At 38.3% G+C, this 27,559-nt stretch overlaps 1 protein-coding gene across 1 annotated transcript in view; it reads left to right on the plus strand.

The window, feature by feature from the left end:
* Positions 1-27,559, plus strand: part of Rbms3 (RNA binding motif single stranded interacting protein 3) — a 295,095-nt gene that overhangs the window by 181,337 nt on the left and 86,199 nt on the right. The window contains exons 6-7 of the mRNA XM_070007501.1: positions 4,543-4,639; positions 6,692-6,742. Of these exons, the coding sequence (XP_069863602.1) occupies positions 4,543-4,639; positions 6,692-6,742 (148 nt within the window). The remainder of the gene's footprint in view (positions 1-4,542; positions 4,640-6,691; positions 6,743-27,559) is intronic.

Below are 27,559 nucleotides of genomic sequence, written 5' to 3' on the forward strand. Positions count from 1 at the left end.
AACCACTGCATGGCCTATCAAGACTGTCTGTCGAGTGGTCCTGGGTGCCTGTCATGTCATCGTGTGCCCTGGACAAGTCTTTCTGTTCACTGACTCATAAATAGGAACTGTCAAAGATAAGACCTAAAGGGGATTATTAAATGCAAACAGTGTTTTTCACAGAAAAGAACTATTTTGGCAAGTTATAAATGCCCTCCCTATAACAGAGCAGACAGTAGTTAAGCTTCCACTGAATATTTGCCATGATGTAATGCTAAACTTTTTTCTAGATTCTCTCACCTCTCAACTTCCTGCCTACTTCAGAGACTTATCCTCTACACTCCCCATTTGGCACTGGCCATCCTGTTTTATAATCACTATTCAATCCCCAGGCTTCTTTGCGTTTACTCATTCATTCATTTATTCATTCATCAATGTATAATTTAAGTATCTCCTATATTCTGGACTATATCCTAGGCAACAAGGTCACCATGGCCTGAACTCAGTTGAGCTGACATTCTAAAAGGAGAAATGCATAATAAAAACATTAATTTCTCAACTTTGGCTGCCATTTAGAAAGAAATGCATTGGCTGAGCTGGGCATCTATGGATCACACCTATAATCCTAGCTATTCAGGTGGCTGAGATCTGAAGATTGTGGTTCCAAGCCAGCCTGAGCAGGAAAGACTGAAACTCTCATCTCCAATTAGTTTCACAGAAGTGAAACTATGGCTTAAGTGGTAGAGTTTCAACCTTGAGCAATAAAAAGCTAAGGGAAAGCATCCAGGCTGTGATTTTTAAGCCCCATTACTGGTACAAAAACAAACAAGCAAAAAATACACTGACTGAGTGGCCTAAACAGCAAAAAGTGATCTCCTCACAAATTATTAAGGCCAAAAGTTCAAGATCACAGATGTAATTTAGAAATCAGGGCCCACTCCTACTGATCAGGTTTTGATAGGAGCTCTCTTCCTGACATATGAACAGCTACCAACTTGGAGCTTCAAATAGCCCATTTTTTCACGTGGGTATGTGGGTAACAGTGTGAGTGTTTGGTCTTTAGGATCTATGTTATATTAAAACACTAGTTCTACACACTCAAGGCCCATCCTATGACCTCATTTAACTAATTGCTTCCATTGAGGCCCCATCTCTAAGCTCAGCTACACAAGCAATTAAGATTCTAACATATGAATGGGGGCACACAAACATTTAACCCATTTAAAATATTAAAATACATTTTTTTTAAATTGCTACTTCACATAAGGACACAGGAAAAAAAATCAGTAAAAAAATTAAAGGAGACAGGCAGCTGTAATCCTCGCCATTCAGCCAGTGAGATATGAGGACCACAGGCTGAAGTGTGCCTACCCAGGAAAGTTTGTGAGAATCTTATCTCCAATTAACCAGCAAAAGGATGAAAATGGAGCTATGGCTGAGTGAAAAAGCCAAATGAGAACATGAGTTCAAGCCCATTACAGTTTTACCAATTCTCTCTCTCTCCCTGACTCTCTCTCTCTCTCTCTCTCTCTCTCTCTCTCTCTCTCTCTCTCTCTCTCTCTCTCTCTCTCTCTCTCTCTCTCTCTCTCTCACTCACACACACACACACACACACACACACACACACACACACACACACACACACACACAGAGAATACTAAATCCACAGCAATCATGATATTGACTAACCATACCCTTTCCTAATTACCCCATGGACCTTTGGAATTGACCCTTTTTCCCACCCTCAGACTTTGTTTTCCACTAATCTATTTCCTGTCTCTATAGGTTTGCCTTTTCCACATAAGTGCTCTAAGTGGGCAGTCTAGTAGTCTTTTTCACTTCATATTACATGAGATTTCACGGTGTGCAAAGTACTAATGTGGTTTCCATAGTCGCTGATTCAGCCAGCTGTGAGGGGAATATTGGGAAAAATGTATCTGTATTGAAAATGTGTAGACTTTCTTCTTGTCACTATTCCTTGAACAAATATAGTAATATAGTAATATTATATAGTAATGCTACACTTACGTAGCATTTGCTTTGTATTAGGTATTATAATTCAGGTAGAGAAGATGCAAAGCATGCAAGATTTGTGTTATATGAATATACACACTATGTTGCATAAAGAAATAGAGCACATTTGGAACCGATCCTTCATAGAAAGCAAAAGACCATTATATTTCCTTTCTTTTGCCTAGTGGTATTCCATGCTTGAAATGTGCCATAGTTTATTAACTCAGTTTAATGAAATTTGGGTTACATCCAGTTTCAGGCAAGTAAAAATAAAGCTTCTATTCATGTTTACATTAAAGTTTTGGGGTAAACAAAAATTTCCATTTATGGAGTCTTTAATTCCGATTTCCTGAATGGGGAACAGAAAAAATTTCTCTCTCTTCTTCCTTTATCCTTGCTTTAACTCTTTTGTACCAAAATAAATCTTTGCTAAAACTTCAAAAAATTCCATTTATTTTTGGCTCTGAAGAGTGGAATTCATGAGTCACATAGTATGTTTATGTTTAACTTTATAAGAAACCATCAAGTTGTTTTCTAGTATGGCTCCACTGTTTTGTATTCCCAATAACAATGCTCAATGAGAGTGACCCTTGACCCTTTCTTTCTATTGTTTCAGCACATAAGATTTTTCTTTTTATCTTTCCCTTTCTCTTCCCATTCTCTCTCTCTTCCCCCTCTCTATGGTCCCTCTCTTTCCTTCTTTCCACCTTTTTCCCTCTCCCCTCTTACTTCTCTGTCCCATTCTAGTATATGCACAGCAATGTGTTCTTTTTATTTTATTGTAAAGGTGATTATGTACAGAAGGCTTATAGTTACATGAGCAAGATAATGAGTACATTTCTTTTTTAACAGTGTTACCCCCTCCTTCATTTTTCACACTCCTCCTCCAGCAATATATTCTTTAATCTTCACAAATATGAATTTAAAGGCCCAGTGGACTTGGATAGTAAGGATATGATGTTAATGAACTGATTTTCCCATCTCATCTTCTTTATAAACCAAAAGTGTGTTGTCTTATAAAGTCCTTATCAAGAGCTACATAAAGTATACTTAGAAGTCCACAGTTCTTGTCTGAATCCTGACAACATTAAATTTTAGTTCTCTTACACTCAATAGAAGTCTCATGAAATACTTCATTTTAAAGTAACTTATGAAATTCTCCATTGAAAATATCAGTGACTCCTCAGGCTTAGGATTTTATCTTTTTAAGTTAAAATGGTGAACATTTGACTTCTGCAAATGATTCCTTTACCTAACATGCATTTTTTTCCCATCTGTTTTAAATCCATCACAAGATTTTTACTGGTTTTTTTATTCTGTGGCTGGCCATTCTAAGCCTTCACTTGTGATAAGAAAGAAATATGGTTTAAAAACTCTTTATCAATATCATTATCAATATTTTAAAGCAACTGAACAAAGGATTTTCAATTCAACAAGCCTGTTTGAGTCCAATGCCTTTTGATCCATGTTACCCATTCATCATTCTCCCCCATCTGTACCAGCTCCATTCATCCCCCCAAATCCCCCAATTCCATCTGTACTTATGAATATTGAGTACTATCACTGTATTCACCCAACCTTCTCTGCATTTATCTGCCCATCCCAAGGCCTGAGAACTAAAATGACTTAAAATTATGCTGAAAATTTTAATGTTAGGGAATTTGTACACTCTAATATATATCCAGAACAGAGACAGGGATATCATTGGCCTTGGTAGGTGAGAGCTACTCTTTACCAGATCTCCAGAAAGTACATCATTTTCAGATTAAAGAATTCTTTGTCTTGTCCACTATCATCTCATAATTACTCAAGTGTGTATCATATAGGTCTATTGTCTCTATCAATTTCTTAATTGAATCCAGACACCTAGTCACAAATTTTCCTCTTCTCTCTTTATGGAGAAAATATTCTCTGTAGGCAGTAATGGACTCTAACAGAAAATATCTAGAACCTCTTAGAAACTGATCCTTATTTTGTGAACAGAGGATCCTGTCTGTGTCCCATCAGATATCTTCACAAAGCTCAGCTCTTTCATTCATTTGCTGCTCTTTCAAAGAGCATTGGAAAGGCACTGTTGCTTTTTAAAAGATGATGAATTAGATTTGAACTCCTGTTGGTGAAAGACACTGTTTTACCAACGTGCCCTAAAAGAGACTTAGTGCAGCAAACTTCATTAAATGATTTGAAGTCATCATTTGATTCAGATGACTAATATCTCTGAGTTGAATCAGATACTGTCAACCTGTATGCTCCAATTAACAGTTGGTGGAAGACATCTGAGTAGAAGTGTGTCTTTTCCAGACAGGTTTTTTTTATGTAAGTTTTTGTGAAAATACTGTACAGAGGAGTTACAATCACATGAGCAAGGTAATGAGTTCATTACTTATCAAGCATTGTTGCCTCCTCCTTTGTTTTCCCCCTACCATCCCTTCCCTCCCATCTCCACAACTACATTCCCCCCACTCCCCAGACTGGTTTAATAGCATTTGGCTAGTGGTTAGGCATGCAGCCGCTTCATGAATCTTCTTTTTTTTTGTTTTCTGTCTGCAGATTTTATTCTTCACCGTACAGTATTGCAACCAACCGCATGATTCCACAGACATCTATCACGCCATTCATTGCCGCCTCCCCTGTCTCCACATACCAGGTATGTCCAACTCACCTGTACAGGAGAAATCCTTTTTGCCAGTAGGACACTATTGAGAGGCAGAAAAGACACCATAGAATTGAAAAACAAACTGTCCTCATACACTTTAGGTGCATCTTAGAGGAATAATGTTTGTTAGGAACTAGCCCTTGCTTTCCAGAGACTGTTTGCAACAATTCACTGATAATAAAACACAATATGCTTGTTTCCTGCTGAGTTTTTATGATGATACTACTTTTCAGCCAGTGTTAATACATATGCCACTGGGAAGTTTGTTGTCTCTTATTTTGGGTTGAGCACATTCCGTATCAATTCTTCTCTAAAAGCCAATCTCTAGTAATTCCATGACTGAATCCAGAATATTTCATCATTGTCATCTCATTTTGTCACTATTCTCCTTGTGAAGCTACATATATACATGTAAATCCTTACCTTCTCTCAAAGAGGAAGGCTAATAGAGCTATAAAAAGCCATTCCTGCTCCCTGCTCTGATTTCTACCTCAGTCCCAGAGCATTAGAGGAGACCTTAAGATATCCATATGTTGAAATTCAGGGAAATCTAGGAATCATTGTGTGTCCTAACCCAAGATATTATTGCACAGGTAGATTGGAAAAGTCACATTTCTCCCTCAAAAATGCTCTGTATCTTTTTCCTTTGGAGTTACCCAATATGTGATATTACTCATTTCTCTCTACCTGTTATTATACTTCAAATAATTCTTCTGATTTGAATTAGAAAATGCCTATAAATGATATCTAATGTCTTCTAAAAATCTGGAAAGATCGTATGTTTGTGCCTGCATGTGTTTTTATATATTTTGGCAATGATGAAGGTAGACAATTTTGCAGTGGTAAAATTATTTCATTGCTGACTGCTAGCAATTCAGTGAAGTTTCATGTTATTTAGCCACTACATACTTTATTTCAGGATGACCCATCTGTTATGGAATCAAACTTGAGACACTATGCATTTTTCCTTAAGTACTGCTTCCTCCTGGAGCAGATCTTTTCATTGTTTTTCTGTACTCAGCCTCTTGCAATATGTCCATGGGTGAATTGAATGGAAATTTATTCGAATTGCATTAAAGGGCCCCTAGGATGGTTGATTTCTGAACGGATTTTTCTTGGGACCCATGAGTCTACATGCAGGTGCTGCTCAGTTTTTGTTCTTCCTGCAAGCCTGCCTGCTTAATACAATTGTGTGTGTGTGTGTGTGTGTGTGTGTGTGTGTGTGTGTGTGTGTGTGTGTGTGTGTGTGTGTGTGTGTTTTCATTTTTTCCATTCTTGGCCTTTGCTTCAGCCAAGACCACCCATTGAGCCACAGTGTGGAACATTTTTGTGATTTAAATAAAATATCCACAGAAAAGTGATTTTATTTGGGAGGGCTCATAAGTGGAAATTAGCTCTAGATATCTTCTTTCAAACAAGAGATTACAACATTTTCCCATGGTGTTGATTCTTGTTTTGAACCACTATTTATTTTTAACCCAAAATATACTGATAGTTCTGTTGGTATGAGTATACAGAAAAACAAAATCTCCTGGATTTCTTGTGATGATCAGTTTCCAGATGTCAACTTCTTCATTGGGCTCACATGTAATACATTTAAGAAGAGTCAGGTAGCTATAGTATGCATTTTTATTCATTGAATCAATTGCTATGAGAAGAAAATAAATCTTAGCAGTCAGCTCTTGCTTTCTTCATTACTTGTTGGGGCTTTCCAGAGAAGTTTATCTGCAGATAGTCTATGAAGGCTGTTATGTCTTTAGTCTTCAACACCAACCTCAAAATATGTTTCCAAAGACAGCCTGGTTCAAATGGACACTGAAGCCAGCCAGTTGGAAGATAGGAAGATGCTTTTATTGTTCTTCATGTTTTAGAAACAAATTAATCAGGGCCAATAAGTCCCTCTTTGTCCTTGGTTTTGAGCACAAATTAGCTGTAGAGTCAGATGGACTCCACTTTCTCATAACCTAGTGTGACTCCACTGAACACAAGAACCAGGTTCCCTCTGTGATTGCTGTGTGCTAATAAATGCTGTTTGATGCATAGGTCCAGAGTACTTCATGGACGCCTCATCCGTCATACGTTATGCAACCAACAGTAAGTGTTCTCAGTCACCTGAGGCTCAAATGTTTCTATTATCCAAGTGCAAGCGTTTGTAATGCGTAGAAGTTTTGGGGTAAAAGCTTTTGTTATATTCTGTAGCTCTTTCAGGCAGCCAAATTCTCCAGATTAAAAGCTGCTCCTGGAAATCTACAAAAGCATATACAAATAGATAGCTAGAGACAGAAACAAGTAGATACAGTGCTAGAGAGAGGGAATAGAGATTTGTTATGGAAAAGGAATTTCTGCTTCATACCAGGAGTCAGAACTCTGGACAAACAAATGCGTTATACAAGTCTTGCTGTTTTCTTTCTCTTTCTGATAGGCTTTGCTTGCTTCAGATCCAGTTTTGATTATCATGGCCAAGTGAATTCTTGAAGCAAAGTGTATGAAATGTGAAGGTAGTTGCGTACTAACAGATGATGATATAGATCAATAGATCGATATATACATAGATAAGAGAGATGCATAGATGTTTCTTATTTCATTCAAACTCTTTTCTACTTTCTGTTCCCATTTGTGCCTTATCATATCAATCTGAAGTGCAAACTATCACATGTTATATTAGAATCTAAAGTAAAGGCTAAGGGTCCCTTTTATCTTGTCTTTTAGAGTTTTTTTTTAGAAGAAATAATTTCAATAGCAACATATACATAAACGTGTGAGGCAGAGACAAAAGCAGTAGTCTGGAAGCTGTGTGCTAGTTTATTGATAGCTCCATCAGTGGCTTTGTTTCCTTTTCTGTCACTATTGTTAGCTGCTTTCTTTCTTTCATTCTTCCTTATTCCTTCCTTCCTTCCTTTTCCCTCTCTCCCTTCTTTTCTTTTCTTTGCCTTTCCATTGTTCCCTTTCCCTTTCTTCCCTTCCCTTGCTTTCCCTTCCCTTCTCTTGTCTTCCCTTCCCTGTCCTTACATTTTCCTTTTTCCTTCCCTTCTCTTCTCTTCCCTTCCCCTTCTTCCCTTCTCCTTTTCTTCCCTTCTTCTTTCTGACACCTGCAATTGATCTCAGGGCCTCCCATAGGAAAGGTCTCTTGTTCTTGAGCCATTTCCCAAGCTATTTTGTTTTAGTATTTTGTTTCTGAGAGCAAATCTGTAAGTTCACCCAGGCTGGCTGCAAATTCCTGGTCCTCCTATCTTTACTGACTGAGTAACCAAGATTCTAAGCATGCATTCTCCCACTATACTTAACAGTGCTTTGTGGCAGAACAAGAACGTGTGTAAAACAGTGTGCATACCTGGTATATAATATGAAAAATATGACACACTATACCTAATGCTTACCATGATCCTGATTTTGGAATGTGTTAATTATGCCAAGAACATTATGACATTTTAATCCTTCAGAGACTAAATTTAAATAAAGCAGTATATATTAAAAATAAGGAAATAAATGTGCATCATCCATTTTCTGGTCTCAGAGAATGAGAAAATATATTTTACAAACTTGAGCTTTGTCCATTTCACTTTTAAAAAATACCCAACTTTCTACATTGCTCCTAACATTTCAAAGGTTGAACTTTTATGTAAAGAGTATAACTATGCAGTGTACGTAGCTCAACAAAACTTTGGACCGTATTTTTCAAATCCCCATGTTTACTATTATTTATATACCCTGGGACTTCCTGAGTTCATCTGGTCTATGCACTGTAAATTATAACAATGTGCAGTAAATCCAAGCTATACTCTTCCAAGCCAGGAGGTAAAATTCAACATATTCTGCCAAACCATATGTAGCATAGCACAGACCAAGCTAACACAGGAAGAGTAGAGACATTCCTCCAAGGTCTAGAGAAGAGATTATCTAGAATAAACCAATCACTTTCTAAAAAATAATGTGTTCATCAATAGAACAATAGTATTGCCTGAGGCCAAGAAATAGTGGCTCATGCCTGTTCTGAAGGCTGAGATCTGAGACTCATGGTTGGAAACCAGCCTAGGCCAGACAGTATGGAGGACTCTTATCTCCAATTAACCACTAAGAAGCAAGAAATGGAGCAATCTGTCGCTTAAGTGATAGGGTGCTAGCCTTGAGTGAAAAAGCTAAGGGAATGAACCCAGACCCTGAGTTTAAGCCTCAGTCCTCACAGGAAGGTGAGTCATCCATTGTTGCCAAAAGGAATGCACATTTTGCCAGATGTTGAAATATAAAGTTCTCAGTACTTGAGCTTCAAAGCAAAGGGAAGATAGGTATATAGGTCTTTAAAAGTTGTTATTTCTGTGGCCACTGAGGATATTAGCAAAGGCTTCAATATACCTTGTCTTCATCCCAACCCAGCTTCAACCTCATGGTTGTATGGATGATTCTATTTCCCTAGCAATAAGTGTGTGTGTGTGTGTGTGTGTGTGTGTGTGTGTGTGTGTGGTGTGTGTGTGTGTGTTTATTTGTCTCCTTGGATTTTGTTTTATGCTACGTTTGCTAGTGGGTAGCTTCTACTTCTCTTGACTAGAGTGTCAATCATGTTTAGGTTTCGGCCACTAAATTTGAATTGCAATGTCTATGCCTGGCACAGATTTCTACATGAAAGAGTGCTGGGCCACCTATCAAATTTCTTAAGCTTGGACAATGAGCTGGATAGTGTCATAGAAACATAGAATTTACATCACCAATCTTTGCCCTGGAACAATTTGCTGCTTGTCTATGTTACAAAAATAACTTTACTCAGCTGGCCTTTATTTCATCATCATTGTAGAGTTTAAACTGACCATTCCATGCTACTAAAAGCTAAAAATACAGAAGGAATCTAAAGCTACAAAACAAAATAACTTGGATCTGTGAAGAGTGAGCAAAAGTGTTGATGTTAAAAGCCTGGATTCTTGCTTGGCTCATAAAGACTCAGAAAACCATTATAGTTTATGGGTTAATGGACTTCAACTTTCTGAGCTACAATTTTCTCCCTGGTCATATGGACATAATATCTAAATAATTTCAAGTTTTGTTGATTAAATGAAATAAGTAAGATACTAAAGCTCTGAAAGTAGTTTCTGGAAAAATAGGAAAAATTCAATAAGTATTGTAGTTAAATAAATAGACTTCACAGTGTGTTTTAGACTATCCAAATTATAGGATAGAAATCTTAATATAGTAAGGAAAGGGAGAATAAGCAAGAATTGCCAATTTATTTCATTCATACTGCTTATTTAACAAACTTTGTTGAAGAGTTTATTTAAGATATATAATAATTCAAATTACTAAAGCTGGATGCCAGAAGTTCACGTGTATAACTCTAGCTACTCAGAAGGTTGGGATCAGGAATTGCAGTTCAAAGCCAGCCCAGGCAGAAAAAATCTATAAAATTTTAATCTCCAATTAGCCAGCAAAAAAAATGCAGAAGAAACTAAACAAAACAAAACAAAAAACAACAGCCAGAAGTAGAAATGTGGCTCAAGTGGTAGAATACCAGCCTTGAGCAAAAAAGCTAAAGGACTGTGTTCAGCCCCGTGTAAGCCCCAGTAACCACACACACACACACACACACACAGACACACACACACACACACACACACACACATACACACACACACACACACACACACACAGAGCTGAATTTGGTTGGTGCTTAATTTATTTGCTTACCAACCCCACTCAATACATACATAACACTTGATTCCTTTTGGGTGCTTTCTTCTTTATCAGTAGCTGGAAACTGGTTTACAAGTAAATTAAAGTGCTAATTTCTACATTTCAATAGTTACTTGTGACTCTTCTCCTGTGTCACCTTTTCTCCCCATCCTCCAGCTCCTTTTTGTCGGTACTGGGGCTTGCTCAGGTTATGCTAATTCATTTGAATTATCTTATGGTAGAAGAAATGTATACAGGTTAGGGGCATTCTTGCTTCTCTACACATACACATACTGTTAAAAACATGTTACTCCTGGCCTTCTCCTTTGGCTTTGGGTCATAGCTGGTGCTCTACCTCTTGAGCCACATCTCTACTTCCAGGTTTCTGCTGGTTGGTTGGAGATAAGAGCCTCATGGACTTTTCTGCCCAGCTGATTTCAAATCACTGTCCTCAGATCTCAGCCTCCTGAGTATCTAGGATTTCAGGCCTAAGCTACCAGCGCCCTACACTGTTCCCACTTTGACACAGTCCTGACTGAGCTGCCTCCTGCTTTGTGGCGGGACTTATACACTATTGCTTTACTTGTACATTATTGCTTTACAGAATGGCATGTACATTATTACCTCACCAGAAGTGCTCTGGTTCCCGTTCAGGCTTGACATGAAGGTCTTTGATGTCTCATTCAGGATAGTATCAAAGAAAAAAATATGGAGCTTCAGTGACATATAAGTACAGTACAGTGGCCTGATTTTTTTTTTTTTTTTGCTAGATTAGATGAATGGTTGAACTGAAGAGTGGCAGTTTCTAAGACAGAATAGCAGAAAAAGGAAGGGAAGTAACACTAATGTCCTAGGAGAAGAGAAGAAAACACAGCATATTGTTTGTTAACATTTGTTATTCCATTTAACTTAGGAAAACACATTTTTAATTAAGTTTTTTATTGTGCAAATACTGTACAGAGGATTATTTTTAAAGTAAACTTTGTCAATTGAGAAAAAGATGCTGGGAAGGGAGGCTGAACGTCTCCCTTCATGAGCTATAGCCACTATTCTGGTATTTGTATAAAAACAAATCATTGTTACAAAACCTTGAAACCTCCACTGATTTCCTGGAACCAACTTGTAAAAAACCCCACAGTGGGAAGCAGGCCATTCCTGTTTGTATTTGGTTGTTATCCTGAACAGCATCTAGGGAGAAACTGTCCTACATGTTGTTGTAGGTGAGCGAAATTCTGACTTTGTCAACACAGTTGTTTGTGTCTGCCTCTCAGTGCAAGGTTTAGTACTGAACTCTGCAATCTCACAGTTGCCTTGTCAGAATATGAATGGATCATATCAAATATCTGCTCTACAGTGCAGCATGTCATGCTGGAATACCCCATGAATGCAAAATTGAAATACTCATGTTCCAGTACAGTGGATAATTCTCTAAAACCTGTGCTACTGACAAGAAGAAATGATCGTTCCTAAGAGAAAGCAGAGTTCCATTTTCTTAAATTCCATTCAGAGATACTCGGATCATAAATCTTCTGTTGTTCATATGGTTACCATTATTTCATCTCAAGGAGAAAGGTCAGCTTTCATTTTTACTTAATTACCAATTGGTTCTCCAATTACAACAGTGTCAGAAAGATAAGATGTTTTTATTGAATCCTTGGAAGACTTGTCACTGTGCATGACTAACTTGTAATTTTTATGATGAATAAACTCATTTGCTAAAGAGCAAATGTAAACTTCATTTCTCCAAAGAAGCTGTGTAAGAAAGCAAGAGCTTTTGATTAGCTGATGCTTTGTCTACAAACAGGTGAGGCTTAAGGCCTAGTTTCAGAGTTTATGATCTCCAATTTTCCCAATGTGTTTCTTGAGAAAACCTATCACCAAATTTAGAAAGAATATTACAACCAGTTTAAGAAAAGTTTCAGAAATTTCTTTTTTAATTCAACACTTGAACAAAAATACTTTCAAGTGTTCCATACTCCAGTACCATGACAAAATGTTTTTGCCATGTTTTTGCATGTGCATATGTGTATGTGTGTGTACGTATACACACACACACACACACACACACACACACACACACACACACACACACACACACACACACACAAACCAGCAGCAGCAGCAACAACTCCCCTAACCTGTATACATTACTTGAGCATAACCATAGCAGGTTCACTTCCTTAAATGTCCTTCTGGGGCAAAGTAAATAGAAACCAATTTGCCCAGCAAGCCTCTTTAACATCTTAGCTGCTATGGAATACACAGCTGGTTTTGCTATTGTTAATTCTAATCCATTTATACCATCCAGTCATATGAAAGTACGTAATGTGCCTGTTTGTAAATAGGTAGACTATCTTTTCAACATGCTCTACATGTTGAAATGCAACACTGCTCCACAAATAGTGTATTACACTTTGCTTTACTTTTCTTCACTAACAGAATTGTCTTTGTGATATGTAGCTAAGACAAAATACCTGATGGTAGGTATTTCATTTTTCAAAAACAAAGCAAGATTTATGTTGGCTCAAGATAATGGGAGCTCATAGTCTATGATGAGCCAAGCACATCTGTTTAACTTTCTGGCTTCCTCACATGAAAATGGCTCCAAAAACCTTGCAAGAAAATGTTCACAGACAGAAGTCAATCAGAGAATAATTTCATCTCAGAAAAAAAGATTAAAAAAATTCCTTTTCTAAAAATTCTGTTACTGTTGTTCTGTTACTGTTGTTTAGAGAGGGTCTTGCTATATTTCCCAGCTTTCCTCAGATACTTAAATCTCCTGTCTCAACCTCCTTCTATTGAGATTACAGGCATATACCACCACCTGGATTTAACCAAGAATTTTTTTTGTCTTTCCATTCTTCTAAAGAGTATTAAGTTTCTTCTTCCATAAGATGTTTTTCTTTAACATAGTAATATTTTTCCTATTGTATTTTGCTACTATAGTAATGATTTTTAAATACTTTCTTGTTTGTCATTTTGGTGCATAGGACTATAATTTTGGATGCTAATTTTTAAGAAATGTTTTGTGTGTGTATGTGAGTGTGTATGTGAGTGTGTGTGTATATGAGTGTGTGTGTGTGTGTGTGTGTGTGTGTGTGTACCAGTCCTGGAGATTGAATTCAGGCATGGGTGTGGTCCCTGAGATTTTTGCTCAAGGCTAGCGCTGTACACTTGAGCCACAGTATCTCTTATTCTCTATGTGTGTGTGTGTGTGTGTGTGTGTGTGTGTGTGTGTGTGTGTGTGTGTGTGTGTGTATGTGTAATTGTACTTTCCTTTCCAGGCTGGCTTTAAACTTCAGTCCTCAGGTCTCAGCCTTCTGAGTAGCTAGGATTATAAGGGTAAACCACCAGTGGTTGACTAAAATGTTTTCTAATGATTCAAAAACACTAGGCGCTAGGTGCCAGTGGCTCAGGCCTGTAATCCTAGCTACTCAGGAGACTGAGATCTGAGAATCTCGGTTCAAAGCCAGCCCAGGCACGAAAGTCCATTGAGAACTGGAAGTTGTGCTGTTGCTCAAATGGTAGAGCACTAGCCTTGAACTGAAGATATGACCAAAAGCGCTCAAGCCCAGAGTTCAAGCCCCATGAATGACCAATAAATAAATAAATAAATAAATAAATAAATAAATGTTGCAGGATTGACTATATGTATATATAATTTAAAATGGCAATATATAGTAATTCCCTCTTAAGGATAACTGCAGTAATATTTAATAGAACCTATTTCCCAATATTTACCTGTATTGATATCTGTATTTACTTTTCCATCTACCTCAACAAACATACTTAAAGACACATGTAAATACCTGTGTGCACACATCTTTTACCAAAATCATATCACACAATATATACTTGTGCACATTCAGCAAATAATCTCATTTTCCCATGTTGAGAATTGTCTTATTCTGGCTAATTAAATGATCTCAACTGACCAAAGCCATCTTTTATTAGAAGATCTATCCAAATCAAGAAACAATGATGGACAACATATTATAGCTAACTATATCATTATCTACTTTAAATTTTTTAATTAAAAATAGTTACATAAATTACTTTTACAAAGTAGTTTTATTGTTATATTTGCATCTATGCCTTTACTTAGAAATCATCTCATCTACGTTTCTCTTCCTTTTTCTTTCTTTTTTCAATTAAATTTTTGCTATGGCTTGAACTCCATGCCTCTCCCTTGCTTGAGTTTTGCATGCAAGGCTATTACTTTACCACTTGAGCCATACCACTAGTTCCAGCTTTTTGCTGGTTAATTGGAGATAAAAGTTTCGTAGATGATCCTGTTAGGGCTGGGTTGGAACTGGATCCTCAGATCTCATCTTCTTGAGTAGCTAGGATTACAAGAATGAGCCACAGGCACCCAGCATATACTGCTCTTCTTTTCCCTCTTCTCTCCTCCATGCCTTTTTTTTTTTTTTTAGCAGTTTATAGGTGGCTGAATTAATATTGTTTCATGTATATTTATACATATATATGGTATGTATCATATATAATATTGTTATTATCTTTGGTTTTGTTATTTAAAATAGTCTAGATTTTGCATATATGAGCTGAATTATGTGAAAGTTGCATTTCTGAGTTTAACTTATCCTGCTCAACATTTTCATGCAAATGACATTTCTTTCTTATTTATTTCTGAATAATAAGTGTCCCATTGTGCATATGTACTATAGTTTCTTTATTCACTCACAAGCTGTTGGGTACCTAGGCTGATTCCAAAGCCTGGCTCTTGTGAACAGTGCTGCTACAGATATAACTGTGTAGGGATTTCTGTTGTTTGCTGACTAGTTATGGTGTTGCTTAGGGCTCTTTAATCTGTCACAGTCTTTTTGTCTCCATACATTCATTGCTCTTTAGCTGTCCTGCAGCATGTCCTACCTTTGAGAAATGCCTGGATGATTCTTCATACCATGCATGAAACATCTTTTATAACCTACTATTTTTCTGTATTCATTGTTGCTAATAAGTTGTGATGGTCTTGTAGATATCCCTAGCCATCCAAAATACTCCATTTTTCCTACCTTACATTTATTTTTTTTTTTTAATTTTTTTTATTGTAGAGATACTATACAGAGGGTTACAGTTACATGAGTGAGGTAATGAGTACACTTCCACTTCCTCTTGAACATTGTTACCCCCTCCATTGTTTTCCCCCTACCATCCCCTCCCTCCCTCCCTTCCCCAAGGTTCTTTTTTTTTTTTTTTTTTTTTTTTGATCGTGATTAAGTGATTACTTAATTTCCGGAAATTCACAGTATTGTGGAATAATGATGCTCATTTAAAGTCACAAGTTCATTCTAACTTTCCTGGAGCAAATTGTCTATCACAGTCTATAATATATAACGGTGCTCATATGTTATATACCATATATGTGATCAGCAGCATGGGGATATTTAGTAGTGGTTCAACCAGATGAGTGGGAGTTCTTTGTTTCTTAAGTCCTGTTAGTTTTGTCATATCACCTAACATTTTGGATTCATCATCCACTTATCAGGGAGACCATGTACTGTTTGTCTCTTCGTTCTTGGCTTACCTCGCTCAACATGATTCCTTCTAGCTCCATCCATTTCCCTGCAAATGCCATTATTTTGTCATTTCTAATGGCTGCATAATATTCCATTGTGTATAGATACCACAATTTTTGGATCCATTCATCTGTGGTGGGGCATCTAGGTTGTTTCCATATCCTAGCTATTGCGAACAGTGCTGCAATAAACATGGAGGTGCATGTGTCCTTGTATATTGGTTCCTGTTGTTCAGGGTAGATGCCTAGAAGTGGTATGACTGGGTCGTAAGGGAGGTCAATCTTTAGCTTTCTAAGGACCCTCCAGACTGCTTTCCAAAGTGGTTGTATGAGTGTACATTCCCACCAGCAGTGTAATAGCGTTCCTCGTTCTCCACATCCCCTCCAGCATTTGTCGTTGGCTGATTTGTGGATGTGGGACATTCTGACTGGGGTAAGGTGGTATCTCAGGGTTGTCTTTATTTGCATTTCCTTCACCACCAGGGATGATGAACATTTCCTCATGTGTTTCTTTGCCATTTTTATTTCTTCATTTGAGAAGTCCCTCTTTAGTTCCCTTGCCCATTTAGTAATTGGTGTGTTGGGTTTGGGAGGGATTAGTTTCTTGAGTTCCCTGTATATACAGGATGTTAACCCCTTGTCTGATATATTGCTGGTAAATATTTTTTCCCAATTAGTTGGTTGTCTTTCTAGCTTGGTTGCGATAGCTTTATCTGTGCAGAAGCTTTTTATTTTAAGGTAGTCCCATTTGTCGAGTCTCTCTCCAATTTGTTGTGACCCTGGGACTCTGTTCAGGAAGTTCCTTCCTGTGCCTATTAGTTCAAGTGTCTCTCCTACTCTGTCCTGCAGTAGTTTCAGAGATTCAGGTTTAATGTTAAGGTCTTTAATCCATTTTGAGTTGATGTTGGTGCATGGTGATAGGCTGGGGTCCACTTTTAGTTTTCTGCATGTGGCTGCCCAGTTTTCCCAGCACCAGCGGTTGAAGAGGCTGTGTTTCTTCCATTGTATGTCTTTGGCTCCTTTGTCGAATATCAGCTGGCTGTAGGCCTGTGGATTTATTTCTGGATCTTCTATTCTGTTCCATTGGTCTTCGGGTCTGTTTTTGTGCCAGTACCATGCTGTCTTTGTTATTATAGCTCTGTAGTAGAGTTTGAAGTTCGGCATGGATAGCCCTCCCATATTGTCTTTATCCCCTAGAATTGTTTTGGCTATTCTAGGTCTTTTGTTGTTCCATATGAATTTTTGGACTGTTTTCTGTATTTCAGTGATGTACGTCATTGGGATTTTAATAGGAATTGCATTGAATTTGTATATTAGTTTTGGAAGTATTACCATCTTTACTATATTAAGTCGGCCTATCCAGGAGCATGGGAGGTCTTTCCATTTCCTAGTGTCTTCTGCAATTTCTTTCTTTAACTTTTTATAGTTCTCATTAAATAGTTCTTTTACATCTTTGGTTAGGTTAATTCCTAAATATTTTATTTTTCGGGAGGTTATTGTGAATGGGGTTGCTCCCTTTATTTCCCTCTCTTCCTGTACATTATCAGTGTATAGGAAGGCAACTGATTTTTGTGGGTTTATTTTGTATCCTGCTATTTTGCCAAAGTGATTTATGATTTCTAAGAGTTTGGGGATGGAGTTTTTGGGATCGTGGAGGTATAGTATCATGTCGTCTGCAAAAAGGGATAGTTTAACTTCTTCTTTTCCTATGAGGATCCCTTTAATGTCTTTTTCTTGCCTTATTGCCCTGGCTAAGGGTTCTAGGACTATATTGAAGAGGAGTGGAGACAGTGGGCATCCTTGCCTTGTTCCTGATTTTAGGAGAATTGGTTGTAGCTTTTCCCCATTAAGTATAATATTGGCTATTGGTCTGTCATAAATGGCTTTTATTGTTTTTAGAAATGTTCCTTCTATTCCTATTTTCTCCAGAGCTTTTAGCATGAATGAATGTTGAATTTTGTCAAAGGCCTTTTCTGCATCTGTAGCGATAATCATGTGATTCTTGACCTTGGCTCTGTTGATATGTTGGATTACATTTATTGACTTACGTATGTTAAACCATCCCTGTGTCTCTGGGATGAAGCCTACCTGGTCATAGTGAATTATTTTTTTTATGTGTTTCTGGATTCTGTTAGCTAGAATCTTGTTAAGGATCTTTGCATCTGTGTTCATCAAGGAGATTGGCCTGTAATTCTCCTTTTTGGTTGGGTCTTTGCCTGGTTTGGGGATGAGTGTGATATTGGCTTCGTAGAATGAGTTTGGGATAGCTCCTTCCTTCTCTGTTTCTCTGAAGAGCTTGAGGAGTATGGGTATTAGTTCTTGTTTAAAGGTCTTATAGAATTCTGCTGTGAATCCATCTGGTCCTGGGCTTTTTTTTGTTGGAAGACTTTTGATAGCTTCCTGTATCTCATTATAGGATATTGGCTTATTTAATTGGTTAACTTCTTCTTTGCTCAGTTTGGGCAACTTGTATTTCTCTAAAAATGCATCCATTTCTGCCCGATTTTCTTCCTTTAGAGAGTATAGCTTTTGAAAGTAGTCTGTTAGAATTGTTTGGATATCTTGGGTACGTGTGGTGATGTTTCCCGTGGCATCCCTAATCCTATTAATATGGGTTTCCTCTCTTCTTTTTTTAATTAATCTAGCCAATGGGCCATCAATTTTGTTTATTTTTTCAAAGAACCAGCTTTTTGTTTGGTTTATTTTGGTTATGGTTTTCTGATTTTCTAATTGGTTAATCTCTGCTTTTAATTTGGTTATCTGGCTTCTTCTAGTAGCTTTAGGTTCCATTTTTTCCTGTTTTTCTAGCTGTTTTAATTGCAACGTGAGATTATTTACTTGGTCTGTCTCCATTCTCTTGATGTGGGCACTGAGGGCAATAAATTTGCCCCTCAGGACTGCTTTTGCTGTGTCCCACAAGTTTCTTTGTGAGGTGTTTTCATTTTCATTGAGTTGTAGGAAATGCTTTATTTCTTCTCTGATCTCTTCTGTTATCCACGCATTGTTAAGGAGTGTGCTGTTCAATTTCCATGTATTGGAGAAATTTCTGCGGTATGCTTTGTTATTGAGAGCTAGCTTGATTCCACTGTGGTCAGATAGGATACAGGGGATTATGTCGATCCCTTTGTATTTGCTTAAGTTCCTTGCATGAACTATGATATGGTCTATTTTGGAGAAAGTTCCATGAGCTGCTGAGAAGAATGTGTACTGTGTTGTTTTAGGGTGAAATACTCGGTAGATGTCAGTTAATTCCGCTTGCAGTATGGCCTCTCTTAATTCGGTAGCTTCTTTGCCAATCCTCTGGTTGGTAGACCTGTCCTTTGGTGAGAGTGGTGTGTTAAAGTCTCCTAGTATTATCGTATTGGGATCTATTTTATTCTGTAAGTTTGAGAGCATTTGTTTGACATATCTGGGTGCACCAATATTTGGGGCATATAAGTTGATGATGGTTATATCCTCCTCTTGGATTGTTCCCTTTATTAATATGTAGTGTCCGTCCTTGTCTTTCTGTACTGATTTTAATGAAAAGTTTATTTTGTCAGATATCAGGATAGCTACACCTGCTTTCTTACTGGGGGCGTTTGATTGGTAGATCCTTTTCCACCCCTTTACTCTGAGTTTGTTTGTATGTTTGGCTGAGAGGTGGGTCTCCTGAAGGCAACAGATGGATGGGTCTTGTTTTCTTATCCAGTCCTCAGTTCGTTTTCTTTTAATTGGCGAATTCAGCCCATTTATATTAAGAGAAAGTATAGAGAGATGCATTGTTGTCCCTGCCATTCCGTTTTCCTAAGTTTTTCTTTTTTCCTTTCCTCCTGTGCTTGCTCAGTTAGACTTTGAGTAATGCCTGTTTGGGGCAGGCCCCAGTTCCTGGCTGCTTTCTTCAGGTTGTGTCCCCCCTCTTAGAATTCTTTGTAATGCTGGCTTAATGTTTATGAATTCATTTAGTTTTTCTTTGCTATTAAAAGTTTTCAGTTCTCCATCAAATGTGAATGCTAGCTTTGCCGGGTAGATCAGTCTGGGTTGGCAGTTATTGGCTCTCAGGGCTCGTATGGTGCTTTCCCAGGCTTTTCTTGCATTCATTGTTTGTGTGGAGAGATCTGCAGTAATTCTTATTTTTTTCCCATTGTAGTATAGCTCCTTCTTCATTTTTGCTGCATGCAGGATTGTTTCCTTATTATTCAGATCTATCATTTTTACTATAATGTGTCTAGAAGTGTTTCTCCTGGGGTCTTGCTTGTTGGGTGTTCGATAAGCTTTTGTGATGTAGTTAAGATGGTCGTTTTTGAGGTGGGGAAAATTTTCATTGATTATCTTGTTAAATAGGTGTTGCATTCCCTTGCTCTGGAATTCCTCACCTTCGTCCACTCCAATTATGCGAAGGTTAAATTTTTTAGCATTATCTGCTTGCTCTTGAATATCCCTTTGGTTTAATTTGAGTAATTTTTCCATATCTGTCACTTTTTGGTCCAGTTGGTGTATTCTGTCTTCTGTATCTGACACTCGACCTTCCATTTCATTCACTCTGTTGACAGTGGCTTCTATTGTGGTTTGCCTGGAGGAAATGGATCCCTTTATGGATTCAATGTTGGTTCTCAGAGTACTGATCTCACCTCTCAATGAGGTATGCATTACCTCTAATTTGGCGTTTATCTCACTTCTTATTGAGGTTTGTGCAGCTTCTATTTTTGCATGCATCTCTTGTTTGATACCCTGTATCTCTTTGGATAGTTCATCCTTGTGCTCTTTCAATTTCTGATCAATTTCTCGCTTTATTTCTTGAGTCATTGCCTCCAGCAACCCTTGGAAGTAGCCTTTGTCTTCCATTCCTGCTTTGCTCCCACTGGGGCTCTCCCCTGTGTGGCTGCTGGCTTTTGGGGTGAGCTTGCTGTCCTGGGTGGTAGTAAACCTTGTGATTTTTCTCTGTGATTTTCGCATGGAGGTTCAGGAGACTGCTCTTCAATTTTGTTTTGGTGTGTCTGTCTTTGCTTGGTTGCTGATTCTGTATTGGTAGAGAGAGTCTGTACCTGATCTGGGTTCTGTTGGGAGCCTATTTCCAGCTGCTATTCTGACTTACTTAGGATTCTCAGCTCTCTGCTGTAGATTGCTGACAGTTCCCGCCTTTGGAAGGGTTGAGCAGCCTAGACTGCTTGTGTTTGCTCCTACGGGTGCTCTTGTGAAGAACAGATGCTCTGGATGCACTCTCCCAAATGCTGGAGTCTGCTATGGGCTCCTGATGTGTTTTTGTTTATTTGTTTTGGGCTGGTTGTGGGCTTGAACTCTAGGTTTGGGTGCTGTCCCTCAGCTTTTTCAGCTCAAGGCTGGCACCCTACCGTTTGAGCCACAGCACCACTTCTGACCCTTTTTGCTTTTGTGATGCTGAGGAATCAGATGCAGGGCCTCATACATCCAAGACTATCACTCTATTGCTGAGCCGCCTTAACAGTCTGAGCTCCTGCTTACTATCAGGTGCTGGCAGCCTGTGTTGCCCAATTCCCAGTCTAGGGTATATGGGTGGAGTTTTGGTGGGGTTTGGGCTTCTCTTGTCCTGGGCCTCCAGGTCTTTTGTTGTCACAGGCGTGCTTCCCGGGGGAGTGTTGTTTCCTGGTTTTCTCCCCTCTGTTGAGGCGTATGCTCAGCTTTTTACTTCAATTGGGAGGAGTTGGTTGTGTTGTTCAGGCGCCGGATCCCCGGGCTTGGTTCCGGCCCCAGCCTGGAGCGCGCTTGTTAGGCCTGTGCTGATGTGTATACCCCCTAGGTTATACAGCCTGGGGGACACAGTTCAAATTTCTTCTACTGTTGGTAGTCTTGACCCAGGGGCGCTGTTCCTGGCTTGGGCATTTAAGCTCCCTTCCAGGGGTGCTCTTGCTCTAGCCTGGCCAGCTGAGTGTGCTCCACGGGCTGGTGGAGCTCTCAAACAGTTCCCAGTTTTAGTGGGTCCTGTGGTCCGGGTGCTGGGGTAGGGAGTCTAGGTCAGGGTCTGGGGATTCCCTCCAGCTCTGGTCTCCCTTGAGGGATACACTTCCCCTGTGGGGTACTCACCCTGGAGCTGGTTGTTTCTGTGTGGTGTAGGTCGTCAGTTGTTGTTGCAATCCGGGCTGGGTTGGGCGGTGGTGGCTCTGTGTGATTCTTTTCTGTCTCTGCCTCTGTCGAAGCTGTTGGGTCAAGAGTGTCCACGCTCAGGCAGCTTCTTCTCGGTACCTCTGGGGCCCAAGTGACCCCGCCGGGTTGTTGCGATCGTGATCGGGCGGGCGGGTGGTCTGCAGACAGGGCCCTTTGTCGCGCCGAGCCGCTTTGGCGGGATGGAACCTCTCTGCTCGGGTGGAGAGTGCTGGATCGTTGCGATCGCGATCAGGCGGGCCGGGTGGTCTGCCGCAGGTCCTTTTGTCACTCTGCTGATGCCGAGCGGCTTTGGCGGGATGGAGCCTCTCTGCTCGGGTGGAGAGTGAGGGGTGGGGGTGGGATCCTCGTGGAGACTCCCGGCTGGTAGGTTTCTCTGTTCCTGGCGATCTGCTGTTCTGCAAACCAGTACCTGATGTTCTGAAAGTGGCCCCCTGTGTCTCTGCTGTTTCTCTGGGGCTCCCACAGCCCCCGCCGGGCCGGCTGGCCGGCGGCTTGGCGTGCTGCCGCGCGGCCAGTAAAAGTTGGGGGAGGGGTCTTCGCTTTTTTCTGTTTTGAAATTCTTTTCCTCTTTCTTTTTTGTTATTCTCCGCCTCTGGTTTTTCTCTGAGTGTTCGTCTTTTTGTTGTTGTCGGTCTCTTGGGGAGATTAAGCGTTGGATCTCGAACTCTCTTTTTCGTTGGAGAGAGCTGTGGCGTTTCCCTACTGCCCCGTCGCCATCTTGGTCCCCCCTCCCCTTACATTTATTTTTAATAATCCATTTCCAGCTCAATTACACTGGAAGATACCCAGTGATTTATTTCTTATAATGGGAATTCCTTTATTAAGTATTTGTCTTTTATAATCAGGTGCAGTTTTAAATTTTAATCAAGTCTTCTCTGAAATTGTTATGAATTTTCCCTTTTGCAAATTTAATGTCATTATTACATTTATAATTGGATTAGCAATTACAAATATAATCATATATTTATTGGATTATAATGATTCATTAAATTATAATTACTAATTTGTTTCTTAAAGTAAAAACTGTGAATTCCACTTGGTTTTGACATGTGCTTGTTAAAAATGTATTTCTGATGATACTTATTAATGTTATTATGATACATTTATATTACTTGAATTATTAATAGGCATTATCTTTTAGCTATGGAATTTTGTATATGTTTGAATATCAGAATTACAAAACCTTCATAGAAATAATTTAGAATAATTCATTTTTCTTAAAGCCTGGAACAATTTTAATACAGTACTATCACTTTTTTTTAATGCTGGTACTGGAGCTCCAACTTTGGGAGTCATGTTCTTTTTTGGCTCTTTTGCTCAAAGATGGAGTTCTGCCACTTGAGCCATAGTTCCACTTCTCAGTAACATCTTTTTGAAGATACAGTTCTTAAATCACATGAAAATCATCTTAGTTTGGGAAAACAAATGCTCTTACTCCACTAAACCCAGGTTTTTTATTTAAAAAATATGAGCTCTATCCAATATTTTTGAAAGCTAAATAATTATAATCCATTTACCGACTTGTAAATATCATGTGTGAACCTCTACATACAACATCAGGTGGTTAAATATTCAGTTGCTAAATGAAATAATTAGAATGTGAAATGCTAAAATTTAACCAAGTAGTTATTATTAGTTGTTCTGTGTCTCATAATGAAACAAATCTTTATTATTAGTGGCTCTGGCTTTTTGAGATATATAGATCTCAAATAAAATAGGATGCAAAGTAAATAAACCATGAATAGCTACCATTAGTAATAACTTACCTTTCAGTAAGAAATGGTAGTTATAAACTAATAAGTATGTGTGAATGCCTGGCATGGTAGTGTTCGAGTAATCCTAGCTTCTTAGAATGCATAAATAGTAGAATCATAGTCCCCTAACAGCTTGGGCAAAAAGCAAGAACTTGTCTAAAACTAATATCTAAAAAATAGCTTGAGGCAAAAGGGCCAAGTGTCTCAAGTGATAGAGCTGTTGCCTATAAGCACAAGGCGCTTAGTTTAAATCCCAGTACTTCCAAAAACCAAAAAGATTGTAGACAGCTGTTGTAATGTTCACTGTAGTAAAATGTGAGGAATATTTTCCTCATTTTTTCACTTTTCTCAAGCTTTCCTTTTGCTAACTCTTCATCTTACAAATTGAGCACCCTAGTTTAAAGAAAAACTCATCCACAAATGACAGAAGATTTCTTGACCAGATAATACATTATAGAATATTCTTCTTGTGTTGTTGGAGATGGGGAAAAGGAAATAAATAATCTATCTTGAAAGCATAGACAAAATTTTCACAGTGATATGCTTTAGTGAAAAACAGATAAACATGTATCAGAGTTTTAGCAGTTGTAGATTAGGGAAAATAAGGGCATCTTTAAAGAAGTAAGAATAATGGAGAACAGAGATATAAATGTGGCCTCACAGTAAGAATGGTGGGGGAGAGGAAAAGAGAATATGGGAGTATGTTTTAGGTGACAATAATACACAAAAACCATGGGATAGGATCTTGGGCTACGTCAATGGCCAGAGAGACAAAAGACCTTGCTTAAGTGAAATCTTAGTAAGAAAGAAAATAATTGGTTGGAAATGTAAACGTTGGTCTATTCAAGTATGACATTCACCTAGTCAAGTCTGGCAAAGTTTTCTACACATTTTTTATTAGCTTGCTGAGTGCAACAGTATTGTCTGAAATTTGGGTTGATTTTGAAAATTCTAAAGCAGAGATTATAAACCATGTTGCTAAGATATGTGAAGGAGTCATAATTTCCAGTAGAGTAAGAGATATATCAATCATGAACAGAAAATCATTAAAATGAGGATACATTATGAAAATGTCAGTATCCAAAATTTGTGAACATAAAGTAATTTTATTTCCATAAAAATATTTTTGTTGGTGATCTCCATCCTCCCAATACATCTCCCAGAAGCTTCTAGGAGGACACATTCTCCTCTGTCTGAGGTCCCTGGTACCTAACCTTGGAAGGTCTAATGGTTATGATGTTTCCAGAAGTCAAAAACATGCTTTAATGTTTTTTTATATAAAGCCTATCCTGGGGCTTGAATTGAGGGCCTGGACTCCGTCCCTGAGCATTTTAGCTGAAGGCAAATCCTCTACTGCTTGAGCTACGTTCAGTTCTACCTTTGGTTTTTTGTGGTTAATTGGAGCTAAGTGTCTTATGGACTTTTTCTTCCCTGAGAAGGCTTTGAACCACAATCTTCAAATCTCAGCCACCTAAGTAGCTGAGATTACAGACATGAGCCACTAGCACTTAGTGCTTTAGTGCTTTTTATTTTTTAAGGAAAAAACTCAGATACAATGTGGTATGATGACATTCAGCTGTAATCCCAGCACTTGGGAACAGAAGGGTGAGAATCATGAGTTCCAAGAGAACCTGTGGTGTGTAGCAAGCCCTTGTCTCAAAAACCAAAGAGGGGAGAATGTACTTCAATGGTGGAGTGCCAGCCTACCATGCCTAAGACCCAGCACTGAAAAACAACAAAAATGCAGTGATAGGAATCTGCCAAATGCCTGATACTACCACCCTTCCAGAGTACATAGGGAAGCAGTAGACGCCACTCCATCTGTATCTATCATCAGAAAAGGTAACACTGGCTGAAACCATTCAGCTTCAGTACTATGGAAATGTGGGGGGAGGGGTGTACACACACATGTACCCATGTATATGGATTTGGCAGATGTGAGATATTTGTATGCCCTGATGTTGACCTTATGTTTTATGCTACATTTATGTTATTTTTATGTTATTTTGCAAAATATCTTAGCAACAAAAGAATTCTCAAAGTACCATGTGTTACTTTTTCAAACTTTAGACACAACATTCTAAACACAAGACTGATCAGCTAAGAGATAATATTCCACATCACCTCTTATTCATCCTTGCACAGAACTTGGAATTTCAATTCATCAGCAGTAAATCAGATTGCTTATACCTTGCCAGTTCTTTCGAATACATTGACATTACTTCTTTAATAGCTGTTAAACATTAAATATAATTAGGTAAAGAATATAGTGTTAACAATCCAATCTTGTTAAGCCTTATTTCCCAAAGAAAGTAAAAAAAAATGCAGCTAAAATTATTTCCATGTCAGACTTTCTGGAAAACAGCAAGTTACCAGGACAACACAATCTTATAGAGATAGGGCAAATCATTCATTTTAGTAATGTTGCCAGGACAACTGAAACAACTAATGAAATCACTGAAGGATGAAGTGTAAGGATGCTGATAGTCTGGGTACTATTTATTCTTTCACAGCACATTGAAATGAAACTGTTCTCACATAGTTGAATCCTCAGCATTGAAGTATATGAGTACTCATTATACATGCTCAAAAATGAGTTCAAATAGCAAGTTACCTTTAAGATATGTTATTCTCTATTTCTTATATATCAGAATGTCATAGGGTACTTGATTTTTTTTTTTTTGAAGATTGACCTTTGCTGTGTTCATCTTAGAGAACCTAGTTATTTATAGTTAGGAGCAAGTCTAAAGATCAAGGCTAGTAGCCTTGATTAGCTCAGCTTTATAGCAAACAAATTAGAATGAACCAGGGAGGCATATACATACTATTTGTTTAAAACAACTTGGAGAAAGTTCTCATGTTTATAATGTAGATTTAAATTGTTTTTCAGTTGTCAATTCCATTATATCTGACTACCAACAGTATTAGTGACTATTCTATTTATTTCCTTCTCTGTTCAGACCCATTTCCTGGGAAATCTGGAAAGGGTTTGAAAGATCTTTGTGATCTTCCTAACATCCTAGAATGCTGTGTTTGCAGTATACCTGTGGACTTCCTGAGTAGATGCAAAGGTTGTACACACTAAGCATTATTCTCTTCAAGTCTTTTCCTTGTCCTCTTTTCCTGCCTTACTGTCAAGAAAAGTAGACCTTCTTGTTAAGTGGCACTTTGAATGCTGTGCCTTTGAGATTGAAAAGGTCCCTTTTCAGAAGAGGGACCTTTTACAAAAGAGTATGCATATTAGAACTTTTCTGCATAGCAATACCATGTATTAAAAATCAGTTCTTATTTACTTATAAAGCCTTTTATCTCCTCAATCAATACTAAACAATCATAATGATCCCTGGGTTATTTTACATGCTACATGTAAAAATCCTTAGATTCTAATGACATACTTCACAATAATTCCTTTCTAGCTTTCTGAGATGACCCTATAGAGATAATTTCAAAGGATACGTTACATGCGCATGCTGTAACAGCAGGTGTGTGGGTGCATGCAGTTGTATCCATTACTTTCCTCATATGCTAGATATCACTTAATTAAACCACTGACCTGTACATATAGCACAAATATGTGTTTATATGATGATATTCAGGATTATATTTTATGACACAAAAAGACTGAACACATTTGTGTTTTACAGCATGAATGAAAAGAGAAAAAAGTTACTGAACAAAGTAGAAAATGTAAAGGATGTGGAATCAAAGTGGTGGTAATAGACTTGGAAGCCACTCAATCTCCTTCATAGGTGGAATTTCTAATAGTCCATCTGCTTTTCACTAAGTGTGATAGTTTACCTTCACACTCGCCCTTAAACTTAGAAATATGACATAATGTTCACATGG

This window comes from Dipodomys merriami, unplaced genomic scaffold, assembly GCF_024711535.1.
Source record: "Dipodomys merriami isolate MVZ:Mamm:240054 unplaced genomic scaffold, mDipMer1.0.p SCAF_7, whole genome shotgun sequence".
NCBI classification, from domain to species: domain Eukaryota; kingdom Metazoa; phylum Chordata; class Mammalia; order Rodentia; family Heteromyidae; genus Dipodomys; species Dipodomys merriami.